At 30.5% G+C, this 18,962-nt stretch overlaps 1 protein-coding gene across 6 annotated transcripts; it reads left to right on the top strand.

The window, feature by feature from the left end:
* The first annotated feature begins 7,680 nt into the window (after positions 1-7,680).
* On the top strand, positions 7,681-12,548 carry LOC107959971 (plant UBX domain-containing protein 11). Of its 6 annotated transcripts, none has more exons than XM_016896158.2 (10): positions 7,681-7,837; positions 8,156-8,261; positions 8,402-8,448; positions 8,548-8,560; positions 9,185-9,250; positions 9,365-9,432; positions 9,559-9,777; positions 9,990-10,470; positions 10,978-11,247; positions 12,040-12,548. In XM_016896158.2, the coding sequence occupies exons 2-10, from the start codon at positions 8,156-8,158 to the stop codon at positions 12,252-12,254; spliced, it is 1,485 nt and encodes a 494-aa protein (XP_016751647.1). In that variant the 5' UTR covers positions 7,681-7,837; the 3' UTR covers positions 12,255-12,548. The 6 variants fall into 6 exon arrangements, with proteins under 6 accessions (XP_016751647.1, XP_016751644.1, XP_016751645.1 ...); XM_016896155.2 differs by having other exon boundaries at positions 8,548-8,642; positions 9,144-9,250; XM_016896156.2 differs by lacking the exon at positions 8,548-8,560 and adding an exon at positions 8,561-8,642 and having other exon boundaries at positions 8,396-8,448.
* The last annotated feature ends 6,414 nt before the right edge of the window (positions 12,549-18,962 follow it).

The following is an 18,962-nucleotide window of genomic DNA, read 5'->3' as shown; positions in this document are numbered from 1 at the left end:
CATCATTGTCTCTAGATTTCTCTCTACTTCTAATTGACTATATTTCCCTTGATTATCTTTAAAATTCCATCATTGAGTCATCATTTAATTTGGTAAAATTTGCAATTTAGTCCCTCATAACTCTTCACCTATTCAATTTGGTCCTAATTCATCCATTTTCCTTGGTTTTTAGATCATTCCACCCTTAAAATATTTTCACTATTGGTTATTAAACTTTTTTATATTTACACTTTAACCCTCAAGTTTTTAATATTTACTATTATACAACAAAATTTTTCACACTTTTACAATTTAGTCCTTTCCTGAATCAAGATATCATAATTTACTTCCCAATGTTGTCATAACTCAAAAGTTCCCTTTTTATCACTTATTTCCTTATTTTTCTATATCAAGGATAGTATCTTACTATAGAAATTTTCGGGAAATTACATTTCTCTCCCCCTTTAAGAATTTTTGTCCTCGAAAATCTTACCAGTAAAAATAAATTAAGATATTACTTTCTCGTAGTTTTCTTTTATTCTTAAGTAGCTTCTTTTGTATCGTGTCATTATCAGAATTTTTTTTACTAAAGCTACCTTTATTCTTCAGTATACAGGTTTTGTCTTAGAATAATAGACAATCATCAGATCGAATCTGAAATCCTGAATTAGAAGTTGACCCACTTTGTACTCATTTAACTTGCAACTCATTATTACATCTCTGAGTTTCACTGATCTGTTGTATAAACATTGGTTTAGCTTTAAGTTCTACTAAGATTGTACTATTATTAGACAATTGTAATCAGGTATCCTTTGCTTATAAGACAAACAGAAATCTTATACTCAGAGTATCAGCAATTACATTTGTTTTTCCCAAATAATGATCAATTACCACATCATATTCTTTCAGTAGCTCACAATCCACACTGTCTCAACGTCAAATCTGTCTATAACATCAGATACTTTAAACTTTTCTAATCAATACTTATATAGCATAGTTCACTAAACAGATAATGTTGCCAAATTCCTGATGCAACTACAATAATTGCCAATTCAAAATCATATATCGAGAAATTCTTTTCATGTGATTTATCTATCTGGAAGTATAAGCTATTAGTTTGCTTTTCTTCATCAAAATACAGTGTAATCCATTCGATGATGTATCACTGTAAATTACAATTTCCTTACCCGATTCGAACTGAATCAGAATTGATGCTTCAGTCAACAAGACTTTAAACTGATCAAAACTTTGCTATCATTTATCAATCCATTCAAATCTTATATATTTCTGTAATAACCGTATCATTGATGTAACTATTTCAATAATTAATATCGAACCTTTAAACTATTCTAAAACCATAATCATCCAATAAATTAAAAACCATGGTGCTATAATAAATCTGAAGTTTCAACAGTATAGATGGAATAATACATCAACTTCAATAATATTTCCCAAATAGGAAAGGAAAAACCGAGAGTATTCCCAATAACCAGTGTCGTGATACAGTTTCTATAATTTCTAATCCATATTACCAAATTCTCATATTCAAGTTAGGATTTACAATAGTAGTAAGTATAATTACCATTAATCAATGAATGTCTTTTTCATTCAAACCATAAAATGAAAAGAAAACCGAGATAACAAAATCCAAGTTGCGAAACTATACCAAATTTTCGAGAAGATAATCCATATTGAATAATATAAAGATTGATAACATCTCAGAGAAAGTCCAAAAGAATAACATTGCACATTCGTCATTCAGAGTTTCCACTAACAGAAATAGAAGATAATATCATCTGAATCTTAGTATAAAGTGTTCTATCACATATATTGACTTGGATAACCAAAGAAAGATAGAGTAATACCACTTGTGAATCAATCAGACTTGCGACAATTTTTGTCTGTTAGCATATTTATCTAACCTTTTCCATATAATGATTATAGAATCCAAACATGAACAGTTGCATATACTTCTGAAAATATCAGTACATATAAGACACCCATATATAATCCCAAAAATTTACTGTAATATACCCAATTATAACAACTATATTCAAATATTTTTGCAATTTATTCACCAATCCATTGACTAGTATAGTCATCAATAATTTTCATATCATTTAGTTCACTCAAGAAACTAATTCAGAAGAAATTTTCAGTTAACCATTTTGTAAGTACTATATCTGAATAAATCAATTTTCCTATAAATAACTTCTTTCTTTAGCAATGGCACTGTATATCCCAAGTAGTTTTTAGAAAAATCTAATATCTCTATTCAGAACTTATTTTTACTTATTAACTCATTCTCAGTTCTGACTGCATTATCAATTGCTCAATCATTAAACTTCTTCACTTTCACATTTCTAAACTTAACCAATATAAATCTCATGAATTTCATTTCATATAACTGTACTGGTAAGGGGGTAGAGATCGTAAAGTCTCATAATTTAATTTTTCATGTATTTACTCATATAACATAGCATTTATCATTCTCAAATACTAATAAACATTTATTCATATCTTTACTAGTTCTGTTTCATCGTAATCAACATTTTTACTCAAAGATAATCCTTTATCTTGTAACGAAAATTGTTTACATTTTATTTAGCAGAGGCCCAGTAGACTAGATAGAACACTTAGGATATACAAGACTGATACAAAGGTGCATTATTATGTATTATTAAACAGAGAGCACTAAAGTGCTATACAGAGAGCACAAATGTGCTAAACGGAGAGCACTAATATGCTAATAATCAGAGAGCATTGACGTACAAAGGTCCCGTAATAGCACGCCATTAATATCCTAGTAGTTCTAATCTCGTCTACTTGGGCAAATTATTTCATGCACACATATCACTTTTACACTTTTTGCATAATGCTTTCACATGCTTTACAATTTAATCCTTGTACCAATAATCCGTACATTTTTATCTTTTGTATCTTTAATACATAATATATTTCAAAATTCGCTATTCATCCATAATTGCCTAATAATCCTTATCATGTACTTCATATATTACTTTTATATATTTTGTGATTTAGTCATCAGCACAATATTTCGTGTAGCAGTATAATTTACTTTTAGTAATATCATCGACATGTATTATAAAACATTTATTCATACCTTTATGAATCCCGATTTATCATAATCAATTTTTTACTCATATACTTAAGCATTATCAAAATTATCTCGATTGGAAAGCATGCCATTTTATCAGTAAAACAAATCCCATCAGAGTTGGGAGATATCATACTATCACAAGTTATATAATGACATATATTTCTAGACTTCATATATACTACGTTCGGTCTGAGAACCGACTAAACCTTAGCTCTGATACCACTAAATGTAATACCCCTATCTCGTATCTATTGTCGGAATAGGGTTTCGGGGCATTATTAGGATTTACATATCATTTAACAAAAATTTCAATTAAATACTTACTGATTTAATGCATCATATAAATTAACATATTATCGTTCAATCAATTGCTTGACACTTGTCTAACTATCAAATAGCAACATTGTTAGTATACTTGTACATATTTCATATAATTTCAACATTGATATACCTATTTTCTTGACATATCACACTTGGGTTTAATAATAGTCTTAATTTACATAATTTTCTTGTATCAACATATCAAATATAATCATATATGTACATGTCACGAAACATATTATTCTCTTATCGTTTCTTCATAAGCATATATCATTCATTTTGTTATATCAATATTTCATGCACCATCATTTCCATATATCTTATGTATATTTATTTCGGTAATTGTTCATGTTAAACTTAACATAAATTAAATTCCATGTACCTATACTTATTTCATTTGTCTATCTTCTTAATTATTTCATACAACTATTTTGTACATATATTTCCATATGACCAATTCTTGTAAACATTTCACACAACCATTTTGTATAACCAATTCATATAACCATTCATCATCTGGTAAATGTTACCTGAATATTAGTTGTTCAACACATGTCTTCGCATCTCTCATCCACGATCTTATTTATCTTCGACATGATGCCATAGTGTCTTTCAACTATGGTCTTACTTATTTTCTGTCATGTTGCCATGGTATCTTTCAACCATGGTCTTATTCATTTCATATCATGTTGCCATGGTATCTTTCAACCATGGTCTTACTCATTTCATATCATGTTGCCATGGTATCTTTCAACCATGGTCTTACACATTTCATATCATGTTGCCATGGTATCTTTCAACTATGGTCTTACACATTTCATTTCAGAAAGCACACTCCCGCGAGCCTCATCCTTACAGTAGGATTACTAGTCCAGGCTAAATCCCTTGTAATATAAACTCATAGAGTAGTGTCGAGATTACCAGTCCAGGCTAAATCCCTTGCAACGACAATTACTCTAATGAGCTTGGATCTGAATTACCAGTCTAGGCTAAATTCAAACCCTAATTTGAATTACCCGTCCGAACTAAATCCATTTTACACATATTCTTCGGGAGGGCTATATCAGGATAGGATCACCCATCCAGGTTAGATCCTTTTTACTGTCAATTTTTTTGTTTGATCGTAGGTCCATAATAAGGATAAAATGATCTTGTTTGATCTGTTTTAATTTGGAACAAAATGTTATGACCCGTATTTTTCGTAAATGCCCTGTTTATGTACGGTAATACCTCGTACCTTGTCCCGATCTCGAGTACAGGTAAGGGGTGTTACATTACCTGCTAACATATGAACATCTCAATCTGTATATCCCTTATTGTACATTGTTAAAGTTTCATCAATGGAAAATTACGCAATCAAGACTACGCCATCAAGATTTGACGTATGTGTTTTGCACTAGCAAAGTCTTGTGGCTTCTGAATGTCCAAATTTCAGTTCAATAGTGTTATGTTGATGCCAGGTATGGACCACTCATTAGGTCCAATTGAACTTACCAGAGTGTTCGTTATGAATTGCAAGTTTGGTGTTTGATTCAAGGAAACAATGAGAGACTAGGCCAGAATTCACCAAGCTCAGGCAGCTTAGTTTGTGGTCGTAGTGATGCGCTTACAGTGGGGCAACCCAAAGGTGGAGTCTCAGGGTCCGAGTCGAGTTGTAAATAAAATTTAATGTAGAATTTTAAATTTCAAGTCAAGTAATTAATTCATTGTTGTGGAATGGCTGTTGAAAGTGTTTTTCTATAGGTCTTAACTTGTATTAAATTCCTTAAGTTTAACAACTAATTCATGTATGTTATAAAAGTCCATTAGATTGTTTTTATTTGGCACGCGAAATATTCTTAGTTAAATTTATATTTTAAGAGTTAATATTATATGATTTCTATGATTTCCAACTGGCGACATATTTCGATAAGGTACGGGTTAATTAGTTAGTTATTGAAATGTAGCACCTTATAGTTTGGATCTAACGATTTGGTCGGGTATGGGGTGTTTCAATTACCACCTAAAATACCCTATTGGACTCACCTAGGCATACGGATACCCTCTTGGTTTCACCGCTTGGTAAAAGTTCTACTCAACATGATACCTTTTCGGTGTCACCTATCTAGATCTTCTACTAGGGGCATCATTTCCTAGTATATTAAGTACTATCGAATAAATACTTAATTTTAGGTTATTATTTACTTAATCAATGAACTAACGAAACAATCAAATTATGCAAAATATGTATAAAGCACAAATTATTCTAATATTTACATAAATATTCAATCAACAAAGTTAAAGAAAGAAATATAAGTAAAAAAATAAAATAAGAGATAGAGAATGCTCATAGATTAATCAATGCAAAAAGGACGACTCCAGAACAATTTCCGCTCGCGATCATCTAATTTCGGAATAGGATTTCCTGATTAAGCGAACATAAAAAATAAAACTAAAGAAAAAATTGAAAACTAAATCTAAAATATGAAAAACTACTCTCTAAACAACCTCATTGGCTCAATCTAAAAGATTAGCTAGCTTAATTAGGTCAACTACAAGCCTTAAAATTGATAAAATTTCATTGTGCGAATGGAAACACCCTTAGCCCTAAATTGCACTCTATTGCACCAGTGTTGCGAAACTGAACTTCACAGGACATATTTAGCTTTGAAATGAGGTGTTGCGATACTGCATACTGATGTTGTCTTTGGTGTTCCTTAGCCTAAAAATGGTTTCTTGCACACTAAAGTGACTCATCAGTCCTTTCCTAGGCCCGTATTGGCTTGACAGCTCATTTACATTACCAAAATATGCGTAAAAACACTTATTTTACTAAAATTAAATTTAAGCTATTAAAAATAGAAAATGTAACGAAAAGACATGAAATGGCTTGAAAACAAACTTATTAGGTGTTGAAAAGACTCTAGTTTGCCACAACGAATTGTGGCAAATCACAATCCTCTTTCCATTTTCTTTTACTTAGTTTCTTCTTTGTATTTGGATTTCATGATTTATCTTTTTTTTTCCTATTATAGAAGTTCACCCAATATTAACTATTTTATTTAAAGTACATAAAAAAGAATGAAAAATGTTATTTTTAAGAAAAATAATGCATAGATTTTGAATTGGGGGTGAGGAAGGAATTGGAATCGAGATTTAAAAAGGAAATGAAGCTCATTAGAATCTGGATTTTGTTACCAAAAACTGGGTTTGGATGAGATTTTCGACGAATTCTTGAATTTTTTGTCATCAGAATTATTGGGTGAAGAATAAAAGAGATGAATATGTTTGTAAGGTTTTACTTAAGGAAATAATATTTAACATTTTTTGGAGTTTTTATTTAAAAATTACCACATGTAACAAAATGGTTGGCTTAGAGATTTTTTACGAGCATAGTTCAGGTACCATTTTGGATAACTGAGTATAGTTTAGGTATCACTTGTGACATAAAAATGTTTAAGTATTAGTTTGAAAAAATAAGTATAATTTAAGTATAATTTTATTGTGTAAGCCTTATGTTTTTTACTTTTATTTTTGAGTTTTCATTTTAAGAAAAAAACTTAATTGAATAGAATACCCTTAAAGTATTGATTTTGTTTGAGTTAGGTACCTAAATTATTTTTTGGTTAATTTGGGTACCTAAATTTTGATTTTGTTATTGAAGTTGATCCCTGTTGTTTTAAAAAAAATTCCAACCAATGGGATTACGCCATATCACCACTCTATTAAAATATAATTTAAAATTTTTTATATTAAATAAAAATAATTATATTAATATTAAAAATAAAAAATACCCCTCCCTCACTTGTCCCTTTCCCCCACCGTTTTTCCTCTTCTCCCCCTTTTCATTACTATATATACTTTGCAGGTTGGTAACTGGAATGGATAAATGCTATGATGGTTGATAAATTTTATGACTAATCAAATTAGTGCATCATTCTTGAGATAAACAATTGCATTACGTTATCGTCACATTGGAATTAACATCAAAGAAAATTAATTAGTGCTTTTCATTAGCGGCTGCTGCTCGCCCTTCATGATTAAGAGAATGCTGACAAAGAATTCTTCACCCTCCCTCAAACAATGGGACGGGGATGTTGGGGGGGGGTAATATTTTTTAGTTTTTTTTTTAATATTAATATAAAATTACTTTTTAATTATATTTTAATGGATGAAGAGGTGATGCAATCCCATTGGTTGATTTTTTTTAACGACTACCAACTCTAGTGAAAAAAAAAATTCGAATTAACCAAAAAACAAAAAAAACAAAAAAAACAATTTTGGAAAGTATACGTGGCGAGATTAAAAAGATGACGCGTCAATCCTTCATAGATTCTCTCTTCAAACTCTTCAGAGCTCCTCCTTATCACATTTCTTCATTTTTAATATGTATTATTGTTTTTAAGATTTTATTAAGATTCTTCCTAAAAGTCCAAGGTATGCCGAAATCTTTTCTGTTTCTGTTTCTTTTAATTTAATTTTAATCTAATCTAATTTGATTTAATCATTCGCTTTAGTCCCTCCCCTAATAGTAGAAGATTTTATCATATTTTCAAACGTTCTAATTAATTTAGGGGTTTTGTACTCTCAGTTTGTTGTTATTTTAGGGTATTTAGAAATTACGGATTGTTCAATATATATTTACAAGTGCATATAGAAATGTATACTGGAATATTTGAGACAATCTATTTCGATAACGAAAGAGATACGTAATTGCAAATTTTAAGTTTTTAAAATCTAATTGTTTCATAACAGATGGAAAGGTCCGAATCTTTCTCATCTCTTACATTCAAAGGTTCAATTCCTGAAGCAATTCTTGAAGCTAAAATCCAGAAGAAGCTTTTCGTGGTCTACATTTCAGGTGGCCTCTTCTTCTTTATTTGATCCGTTTTTACAATTTTTTTTTAAAATTTAGTATTTTGATCGAAAAAGACTGTTCTTTTTTGTTTTATTGTGATACTGATTACTAATTTTTTATGCTTATTGGGATTTAAGGTGAAGATTCTGAGTCGAAAAACATGGAGGATTCTACCTGGACTGACTTAAAAGTATTATTTTTTTTCTTAATTGTTGATTTTAAGTTTTTTCGTCTTAAATTAACCTTTTTTCTTATATTTGTGCTCTATATCTTATCATGGTGGATTCAGGTAATGGATTCAGGTAAAAGAGTCACTGTCAAAGTATTGCGTTCTATTGCATATCTGTGGTGGAAGGACCGATGCTGCAAATTTTTCTGCCATATGTATCCTAATCCTCGATTGTTAACTATATCATTTGCTTATAGTTACTCTAAGGGCATTCTTGGTAGGATGGAAAAGTGTAAGGATGGATAGAAGAGGGTGGAAAAATGGAAAGAATATGAACTTTTGGCATGTCTTCCTCAGAAATAGGAGTGTGAGGAAAAAATAAGGCAGAATATTATTTTCCACATCTATTAACAAACACAAATCACTTCAAATTGGACCTAAAAGATGAAAGAAAATGAGAGTGGTATGAGTTAATATGTGTATTTACTAAATCTTTAATTTTTTTATTTTATTTTTTCTATCTTTAACTTGCAACGAGTATAATTATAAACCAATGTACTTTTCATTTTTTTTTCCTCTCATTTTTTAATCTGCCAAGCAATGGGTGGATTAAATCAGCCATGTCTACCATTTCAATGGCCACTTATAATGTGCAGCTGATTCAGACATGTTTCAGCTGATATTTCTTGACTCCTATTGTACTTATCTGTTACCAGTTTTAATGGGAGAAAAAAATCCTTGCATCAACATTATACAGACCCGCAGAAATCTGTCCCATGTATAACTGCAATTGGATATAACGGTGTACAAGTTTGGCAAAGTGGTATGAAATTTTCTTATGTAAATCCTTTTTTTCCTCTAATTTTGTGGAACCATGTAATATGTATGGAAAGGTGTTCTAAATAATCAATTATTTTCTTTTGTGGAACTCTTCCAGAAGGGAGTATTAGTGCTGAAGTTTTGGCATCCAGTTTAGAGAAGGCATGGTTGAGTCTTCATATCCAGGTTTGCTGGTTATGATTGAGTTTAGGACTATTCCCCAGTTAGTGATAAAATCCTAAAAAACATTTACCACATTCAGGTTTTCATTTTGGATTTCTTAGCATTCTTAGTTTCTTATCAAAACTGCAGGAAACAACGGCAGCTGTCCTTAGTGCTGCACTTGCTTCAAAGAAATATGAATCATCTAGTTCTGGGGCATCTGCTGTTAGCCAGTCTGAACAAGGAAGTTCTTCAAGTGCTTCTATTCCATCAACCACATTGGCCAATGTTGTCCAGACCTTGGAGTCTAACCTATCTGTTATGTCTGTGGTGATGGAGGAAAACAGAGATTGTGAGCAAACAGTTAAGGTAATTTTGAATGCTGGCTGTTTTTTGTAAGTGCTTTCTAATTTTTGTCTTATAATTGGGAGTTTCGGTGAAGAAGGACACTTAGACTTCAATACAGGGTGTTGTGCAAAATTAAGAGGCATGTGCTGTCATCACCAGGTAGAAGGGGAAGTCCTTTGGAAGTTTAAAAACTTTGCTTTATATAAGATTGTTTTTCTATGCTGATGTTACAGGAGAAAAATCCTGAATTGGTTGAAAATGGTAGTTCAGAATCATTTAGCACTGACAACTTAGCTAAACAATGTGATATTACCAATGAAGAAATGAGGACAGTTGTTAGTTCTGTTACTTCAAATCCAGCGGTTCATGCATCCTCTCATCCTGAAGATGATTGTCTCATCCCAGTAAAGCGCACTGATCATCAGCCAAGTTGTCCTGCTGGAAGTATGCCAGTGAGTGCTGCAGAAGCAGAGAAAGACATGCAACATGTGAAGGATAAAGTAGATGGTGCATTAGAAAATACTACAACGGCACACATACCAACTGATGTTCATTTAAATATCCGATTACCTGACAGTAGTAGCCTACAGGAGAAGTTTCCTGTGACATACACACTGAGTATGATTAAAGACTATGTGGATAGAAACCAATCAAATGGCATGGGCTCCTATGATTTTGCCATTCCTTATCCTCGCAAGTTATTTGGTGATCAAGGTATGACTCTGCATTTTACATCTTTAAAATCAATGTGGCTTATTTAGTTTTTTCTCAGTTCAGATATTGCATTACTTTAGCTGAACTTTGCCCATCCCAAGGTGGTATCTAGAAGCATGTTGCAAATTAGTAATGTTGAATATCTGGCCAGATTACCGGATGTTGGATGCTCTGTAGCTCTGTTCAGGTGCTTTATTACAGATTGAATGTAATTCTTTTTGGTATTTGAAGGTCATTCTTTTAATACTACAAGGGATGATCCCTTTTTTCTTTATGTGAACACTATTCTGTGATGATATCGTTTTGGTGTTTACTTGTAGATAATATACGTTCTAATTTCTTTGCATTGAAGATGTGTTGGAACTTGGCCAAGATGTTCTTAAAGTTGTAACATTGCATTGCCTTCACATATGAGGATTGTTCCATGTCTTTAAAATATACTTATGTAAGGGAACATACTTTTGAAATGTCTGCCATTCACCACTGTTGCTCTCTTCTTGCCTGCAGATCTGATTAAATCTTTATTGGACTTGGGTCTGCTTAACAGACAAGCATTGATAGTAGTTCCACGTCGGAGAACCGCTGGTTTCCAAGGGCGAATACCATCTGATGACAATAGAAATTTGACACCTATAGAAGATTCTGCAGGAAGCAGTGGGGGATATTTTTCATACATCAAAAGCTTTTTGTCTTATGTAAATCCTTTTGCTTATCTCAGTGGTGGTGCCAGCTCTTCAACTACTGGACAGGAATCTCAAAGTGGCATCTCAGAATACAGTGAGTCAATCTGCTGTTGATGTTAATTTCTTTGTTCTGCTAGGCTGAAGGCCATGAGTTGAAATGTTTATTCCATGGCCTATTTAATCTTCTAAACTAATGTAGGCTAAGTATACATGTCTGTTCCGTTATACATAGTTGCATAAATATACTGCATGTGGTGTACATGAAGAGAGCAAGCCTGTATATAAGCTGGATTTACTTATGAGGATTAGGATATAGAATGCCACGTATAATTGAAGGTGATATAATTGAAAATTATTCGATTTTCCTTATTTTAAGTCTATTCGTATATAAATTTCTAAACTGGGATTTTGAGAATCCTAGTCTGAAAAAGGTAGTTGCCTTCTTATCTAACAAGAATGCAATTCCTAGATGTTCAATTTTCACATCTTTAGTAATTGCATCTCCGTCGTATTTGGTTGCATATGGATATGTGTTGGACATGGGTAACATTTTCATGTATGTGGAGGATCCTTAGAGGGTCATATCTTCGTACCCATATTTGAATATGCACCAAAACAGGTACTCAAGAAAAAAAAAAAAAAAAGATTCAAAACAACTGTATGTCCCGGTCATTGATGGCCCAAAATTTGGATCTTCTTGGTGAATTCTAAGAGAGATGTTGAAGGGGGTTAGCCTGCATTTTTGTAGCAGTCTTATTTGTTTAGTTTTTCATGTATGCGGGCATTTTGTCTTGGGGAAGAGGTGGGGTATCATAGTCTGTTAATCGTTAGGGCCATACTCGGAAATTAGTCATTTCTCATTCATCTGGCTTGGTTGCAATTATAGGTCCAAATCCTACAGTGCAGAATAACTTGGGTGGAAGAAATAGAAGCACTTCAATGGCCAGTGACGGTGGCAGGAGCAGACGAGCTGTGACCACTCAACGTGGCAGCAATATTCACACTCTAAAACGTCATGAAGACGATGACAGTTTCTCTGATAGAAATCCGTTCTGGAATGGAAATTCTACACAGTATGGTGGTAGTAGCGACAGCAAATAATTAGGGTCAGGTAGGTCTTGCTTCTTCTTATCACACGTTATCTTTGATGTTTAAAGTCAATACCCTTTTAAACGTAATTGACCGTATGTGAATAACTTAAAATATGTTATTTGTCTATATCCTAGTTTTCTAGTAGGTTAGTGAGTGCAGATACATTCAGGTATGTATGACACTGATATATCCTCTTTTTTTCTTTTTCTTTTTCTTTTTTGCATATGTTTGGAGTATATGTAATGTTGGGATACGGATAAAAAAAGGTTATATCGAACAAGAATGTGGCACTTTCTTTTTGAACAGTATTCCTGTACATTATGCCATGTCGAGGTGCTACTTGATTACATAGGCATGCTCAAATTTTGACGTTTGGCTTAGGATAATAGAAATTACAAATTCGAAATTAAATCGACATTAAAATTGATAAAATTATATAACAGAAATTTTGAATACTTTGTCTTTTAATATTGCTAGCAGTGTGTTTCGACTTATATCAGCCAGTGGTTCTATATTAATAATTTGGGTATAGTCACTCGTGTATTTGTTTTGATCACTGAAGTTTAAATTTTTTTATTGTCATTAATAGTATCAGAATTTAATATTTTGGTATCTCATCCCTTGAATCCTTTAAATCATTAATGAAGTGCTGACATGATCATTTTTATTGTTATAATAATAAATTTAGTCTTTTAATATTTACAGTGGTTTTAATTTTTAAAAATTTGATAAATTTAATTCTCAACTTTACATATTATGAAATTCAAAATTTAAAATTTAAAATTAAAGAACTTTAAAAAAATAAAAAAATAAAATTTAATAAATATCTATTTCCTCATTTTTAACGAGATATTATTTATTAAAATGACATTTTTATAAATAAAACAATTTAAGGAAAAAATATTGAAGCATTCAACTATTTTCTTTTTTCAACATTGACGATCACCAGGTTTAGATTGAATCGACGTATTTAGGTTATTGAAAGTAAAGAGTTTGTTATATTTAAGGTTGTGTTTTAGGACAAGCATGAGTTGGGTAAATACAAGCTCTTCTTAGAGACTTTGTTGAAGGTTATGCGGGTTGCTTCATTGTTGATTTTTAATTTCATGGTATGATAATATGGAAATTGAGGAGTTTAGAATAAGAGTTATTGGTGTTGGTAGTTCTAAGCGACGGTAGTGCCCAACGCTCTATAAATTTGGTAAAAACTATGAAACGAGGCTAGACATATAATAAAAAATTATTATTTATAAAATAAAAATAAAAATTAAATTTTGGTTAAAGTTTTGTTTGTGGGTGTTTTAAAAAATTATTTTATTTATAAATCATCATTTTAATAAATAAATTTCATGTTAAAAAGAGAAAAATGTTGGTATTTATTTATTTATAATTTTGAAAGCATTTTTATATAATCTTATGTACTTTTATCGAATTTTTTTGAAGTTTTTACTTTTGAATTTTTAAAATCAATGGTAAATTGACATAACATGTAAAGATGAGGGTTAAATTTGTTGAATTTTCTATAAAAAATTATGACCAAATTGATAGAAATTATAAAATTTAGAAGGTTAAATTTGTTATTATGCCATTGAAAAATGACCACCTTAGCATCTCATTAAAAATTTAATGGATGTGTAAAAAAAAATTCAATAATATTAGTGACTCAAATAGAAAATTTTAAATCTCAGCAAATAAACAAAAACACTAATAGTTTGTTGAATATTTATCTAATCTACCCTAGTAATTTCTAAAAGTTAGATCATTTGTTGGCCTAGGTTTAGGACTATAGATACTTGATTTTGGTTGCCAACTATTCTATATTAGCAGTCTCAAAGAAATATAATTTCTTGTATGAGCACTTTTGCGAATAACTTCGTTGAGAATAACTTCAAATTGTGAACAGTTATCTTTGGGAACAACTTTGGAAGGTTGGTAGGATTAGTGAGTTGTTTCACTTTAGTGTTTCCTAAAGAGCATGATTTGGAGGGTTAGATAAAGATACTTTTAAGAACTTAACTTTTTTACCTTTTTTTTTTTTAGAATACAAGTGCTTTATTCTTTTTTTTATTGAACGAATAATGCAATTTCACTTAAGACTCTCCTTGTTAAAATGTCTTTAAGTATAATTATGATGCAACTACTATTGTACCTATTATCCATATAATTTACTTTTCATTTTCTCTTATTGTTGAAGAAACCCTTTTCAATTTCACTACTCTTTATTTTAGCATGTTCATGCCCACTTTCTTTTCATAACCGTTTCCTTTTTTACTTTCTTTTTAAATGCCTATAAATAGAGATTTGAAGATCTCATTTTAGGCCTTTTGATCTTTTGGCAAACTTAGCACACTAAAATTCTCTTTAAAACTTTCTTTCTACAATTGCAACAACTATTTTAACTCTTATCATTCTCAGTCTTTTATTGCGTTGATTACCACCACCTGTTATCGCACTTGTTTTTCAAAGTATGTTTCAATATATCTCTCTATCATCTCTTCACGACTTCTTATTTTTTTTAGATTGCAACATCTCCTTAACTCACAAAAGAACCCTCTATATTTTGATGACTTTATTTGGGATGAGGAAATACTTTTAGTGAAAATAGTCATGTTTTTCCTTTAATTTTCACTTGAAATAGTGAAGTCAAACAAAGAAAAGATACAAATGTTAGAGGAAAATAACAAAAAAAAAAATGAAAACTATCAATCAACTCACACCTTCTTCCCAGCTCAACACCATAAACACCAACACATACCTACCACCACACATTGATTGTTTTCATGGGGAACCATGCCACTACAAACTCTCATGCTCGAGTTTTTTCCTTGGTGACATAACCCATTGAAATTTACAATTTTGTCGTAAAAAATAACTTGTATTAGTAGATATGTTCTTAATTTAATCGAAAATGAGTAAACCAATTGAAATATTAATATGTCATGTATCAAATTCAATCGGGGTGATGTTTTTTCATGAGTATCAGAATGGATGACTCCCAAAAGATAGAGACATAGATGTGTTGGGTATACGACTACTATACTATTTAGCATAATTTACAATAGTGAAATTCATAACTTAACTAAAGGGTAAATGATATCCTCTTATTGACATTACATGATAGATGAAAAGTAAACGTGGTCACAAGTCATTTATCTTTGTGATAAATGACTTGATTACTATTCGATAATAATTGATTTTTTATGAAAGAAGATGTAATGATTACCATGAGATAAAATAAGATCATTTTGGGAGAATGAATTTATCTCTTTAAGTATATTTAGGAGGGCTACATACTAATGACAAGATTATTGGACAAACACTTATTAAATAGCTTTTGTAGTGATATGTAATTAGGTAAAATTTAGTCACAATACTATAGTAGAATGACTTCGTGACTAAATAAGTTTATAGTTAATAAGCGAAAAGTTGGAACCTAATTATAAATTATTTGAACCTAATTATATATGTACAATAGGTCTTTCTGTTAGCTTGTTGAAATCATAAATGAATTGCATGTAGAATAAAATGAGTAAAAATAAATGAGAATGATAAAGTTAGAAAAGTGGGTTACTTTCACATATGAATCTGTTTTCTCACTAAGTATAAAAAAGACTTAAGAATTAATTTAAGATTTTTGAATTATTATTTAATTAATTATAGTTAAATAATTAATGTTAAAAAATAAAATAAAATTAATTAGTAATCATGAATCCATTAAATAGGAAAATTAAATATATTTTTAATAGATTATTTTATGGTAAATTTGTCATGTATTTAGCGAAATTAGAATTGAGTTGAGAAATTTATTTAATTGAAAAATTAATTCAATTAGCTTAAATAAATAAGTTTATTTTGAGAAATAAAAAAATAAATATTAAGTTGATTAAATTAGAAAGTATTGGTTCAAAAGTTCAGAATGTACATGTAATTGGACTCAACGCATGAGAAAGACCCAATCTACCTCACATAACATATGAGAGGTGATAACCCAAAAGGAATAGGGTATGCCACCCTCTCGTAGTTAGATTAGGAGAGTAATTTTTTATTAGAATAACATTATTTATTTAAGTTTTATTTAATCAAGATTCTTCTCTTCCTATAAAGAGAGAACATCGATTGACCTAAAACCATAAGTTTTGATACATCGTTATTCTGTCATAAAGTAGTGAGAATTTATCAATTAAGAATAAATTCTATTTTTGTCACACCCCACAGTAGAGGGTATTTTAAGAATTTTGTCCTATATGAGCTCGGAATTTCGTAAGGTTGGTACTTGATAATGTTTTCGACAATGGCTTTCATAAGGTTAAGTCAATTTTTGGAAATGAGTATTGAATGTCTTTAGTTTTAGAAAACGGACTGATTTGTAAATGGGTCAAAATAGTGAGCATTTATTTATAAATTTAACACGTCACATAGATTATGATATTTCAATCAGGCAATCAGATAGATTAACATTATCACTAATAATTTCTAAATCAAACAAAAAATAATATATGGTTACAAAAACCTTTTCTCACAAGATTATATTTTAAGTTATCATGACCTTGTCACAAATCGAAGGAATTTTTCACTTCAATTTTTCCTAATAATCCAACTAAAACCAAATAGATTTAGACATTAAGAATATGAAGTACCCCACTTAAGCTGAAGTCTTTCTAGACGTAGAACCTTGCATTTTTCAAAAACATGTAGTTTCAAGAGTTTCTAAGATAGTCAATATTTTCTCCTTCTTCCAATTGTGAATAGGACAAAAAGTATTTTAATTACCACTAATGTGCTAAGTGACACCACTTTTTATCAGCTACTATTTCACATTAGCCAAAATATTGACTTGAGAAATGACCACACAATTATATCATCTACTTCGAGCAAATTGACATTTGACTTAATAGGATTTTCATTTCTCCATTATTGATTTCTGCACTGAGTTATATAGTGGCCTAATTTGTCATCACAATTAGATACTCAAATATTGAGCATAGTTGATATAGTTGATGAATAAAGTGCCAAGTAGATTTCTACAAAAGAGGGGTGGTGTATATGACACTCTGAAGTACCAAGGTTTTCCTAGCCATAACTATTCTTAGACATGCACTTTCACACTTTCACATTTATTTCCAGCAACCAACTATGAATTCACCACAGAAAATAGTTTTCCTCTTATTTATTATTTTCTTAAAAAAATTATTTTGAGTTTGTAACCATATATCATACATCACGTTTAAACATAAATTCAACTCACATGGAAAAGTAAATAAATTGAACTTGCATTTTCAATCAAATATGATAGCATGGTAAATGAGAAGTTCTTATCATGGTTACAAATTAATATATTATTCTTAAAACTGTAGTTTATATATATATAACTCAATGTTTGATCTAACTCATATTAAAGGGAAAATTAATATGAATAAGTAGATTCATATTATTACTAAATTGATAATTTCATTTTTTTTAATTTTCAATTTAAAACCCACTAATCTTTTTAATAATAATAAACAAGTTTTTGCAATATAAAATTATTGATTCATGATTCATTTGGACAATTAATCATAGAAATAGCACACTTTATATGTGATCAAAATTTTATTTTTTCAAAACTATATATTTCAGAAATATTTAGATCTTTACCCCTTTTAATACTAGTTAACGATCACGATATGTATTGCAAGACAACAATAAAAGTAGACACATGATACCTTCATAGAATTATGACACAAGTAACATCATGACAATAACGACAATAACGAATATGAGTATAAAAAAAGTGAACAATATCCAAATATCCTTAGGATTGTTAGAAACTAAATATATAGAATATTAGAGTTGCTTCTTAAGGTGTGAATAACACTAACCTTAAAGATATTTTTCGGATTTGAGTATCCCTCAGGATGCAATAAGCACTTATATTAACCAATAGGAGAATAGGGAGCAAAGAAGAACAAAGCAATTAAATACTCAACCAAGATCATAGTAGAGAGTTTTTTTTTTCTGAGAGAGAATAGAGGAAGATTTTAATATAAGTAAATTGATAGATTCACTCAGAAGGCTGTCATGCATTGCATTTATAGGTACCATGCATGTTAAAAGTAAAAAACATATCTGCTGAAAATTATTAAGAAAATTTGTTTTGTTTCTAATGTTAAGAAAATCAAGTAACCTAGTTTGACAAAAATAGTAAAATAAAAAAAAACGTAGAAAGCAAATTGAATCAGGCCTAGTATCATGTGCAAGTGAGAGAATTAACCCATTTAAACTAGATTGAGCTTTTGGGCTCAAGCCTCATGAGCACGTACACCTTTTATTTTTTCTCTTATAAGCCTAAAATAAACATAATTTTGCTAGGTCATGTGCAAAAACCTGGGCATTCTATTTTGAAATTTTAAAGTGTAGGGGACACATGGCCAGGCCACACGCCCATGTGCTAGGCCATGTATCACACATGGCTGAGACGCACGCCCGTTCTCTGCCCGTGTGGATGAAAATAGGTCATTTTATGGCCTCTTTTCTCACCCATTTTTTACTTCAACCTACACACACCAATTTCATACATATAGGCCATAATAAGATCTCCAAAACAACCAATTCCTAACTTTAATATGATTATATTTTCCATATATTTCAACAATCTAAACTAGAACATAAATTAATTCACATATGCAACCACCTATATTAACATGCTTTACCCATTTCATTCAATACCCATACCAACAT

The sequence above is a fragment of the Gossypium hirsutum genome, chromosome A05 (assembly GCF_007990345.1).
Source record: "Gossypium hirsutum isolate 1008001.06 chromosome A05, Gossypium_hirsutum_v2.1, whole genome shotgun sequence".
NCBI classification, from domain to species: domain Eukaryota; kingdom Viridiplantae; phylum Streptophyta; class Magnoliopsida; order Malvales; family Malvaceae; genus Gossypium; species Gossypium hirsutum.
This window is presented reverse-complemented; position numbering and strand designations above follow the sequence as displayed.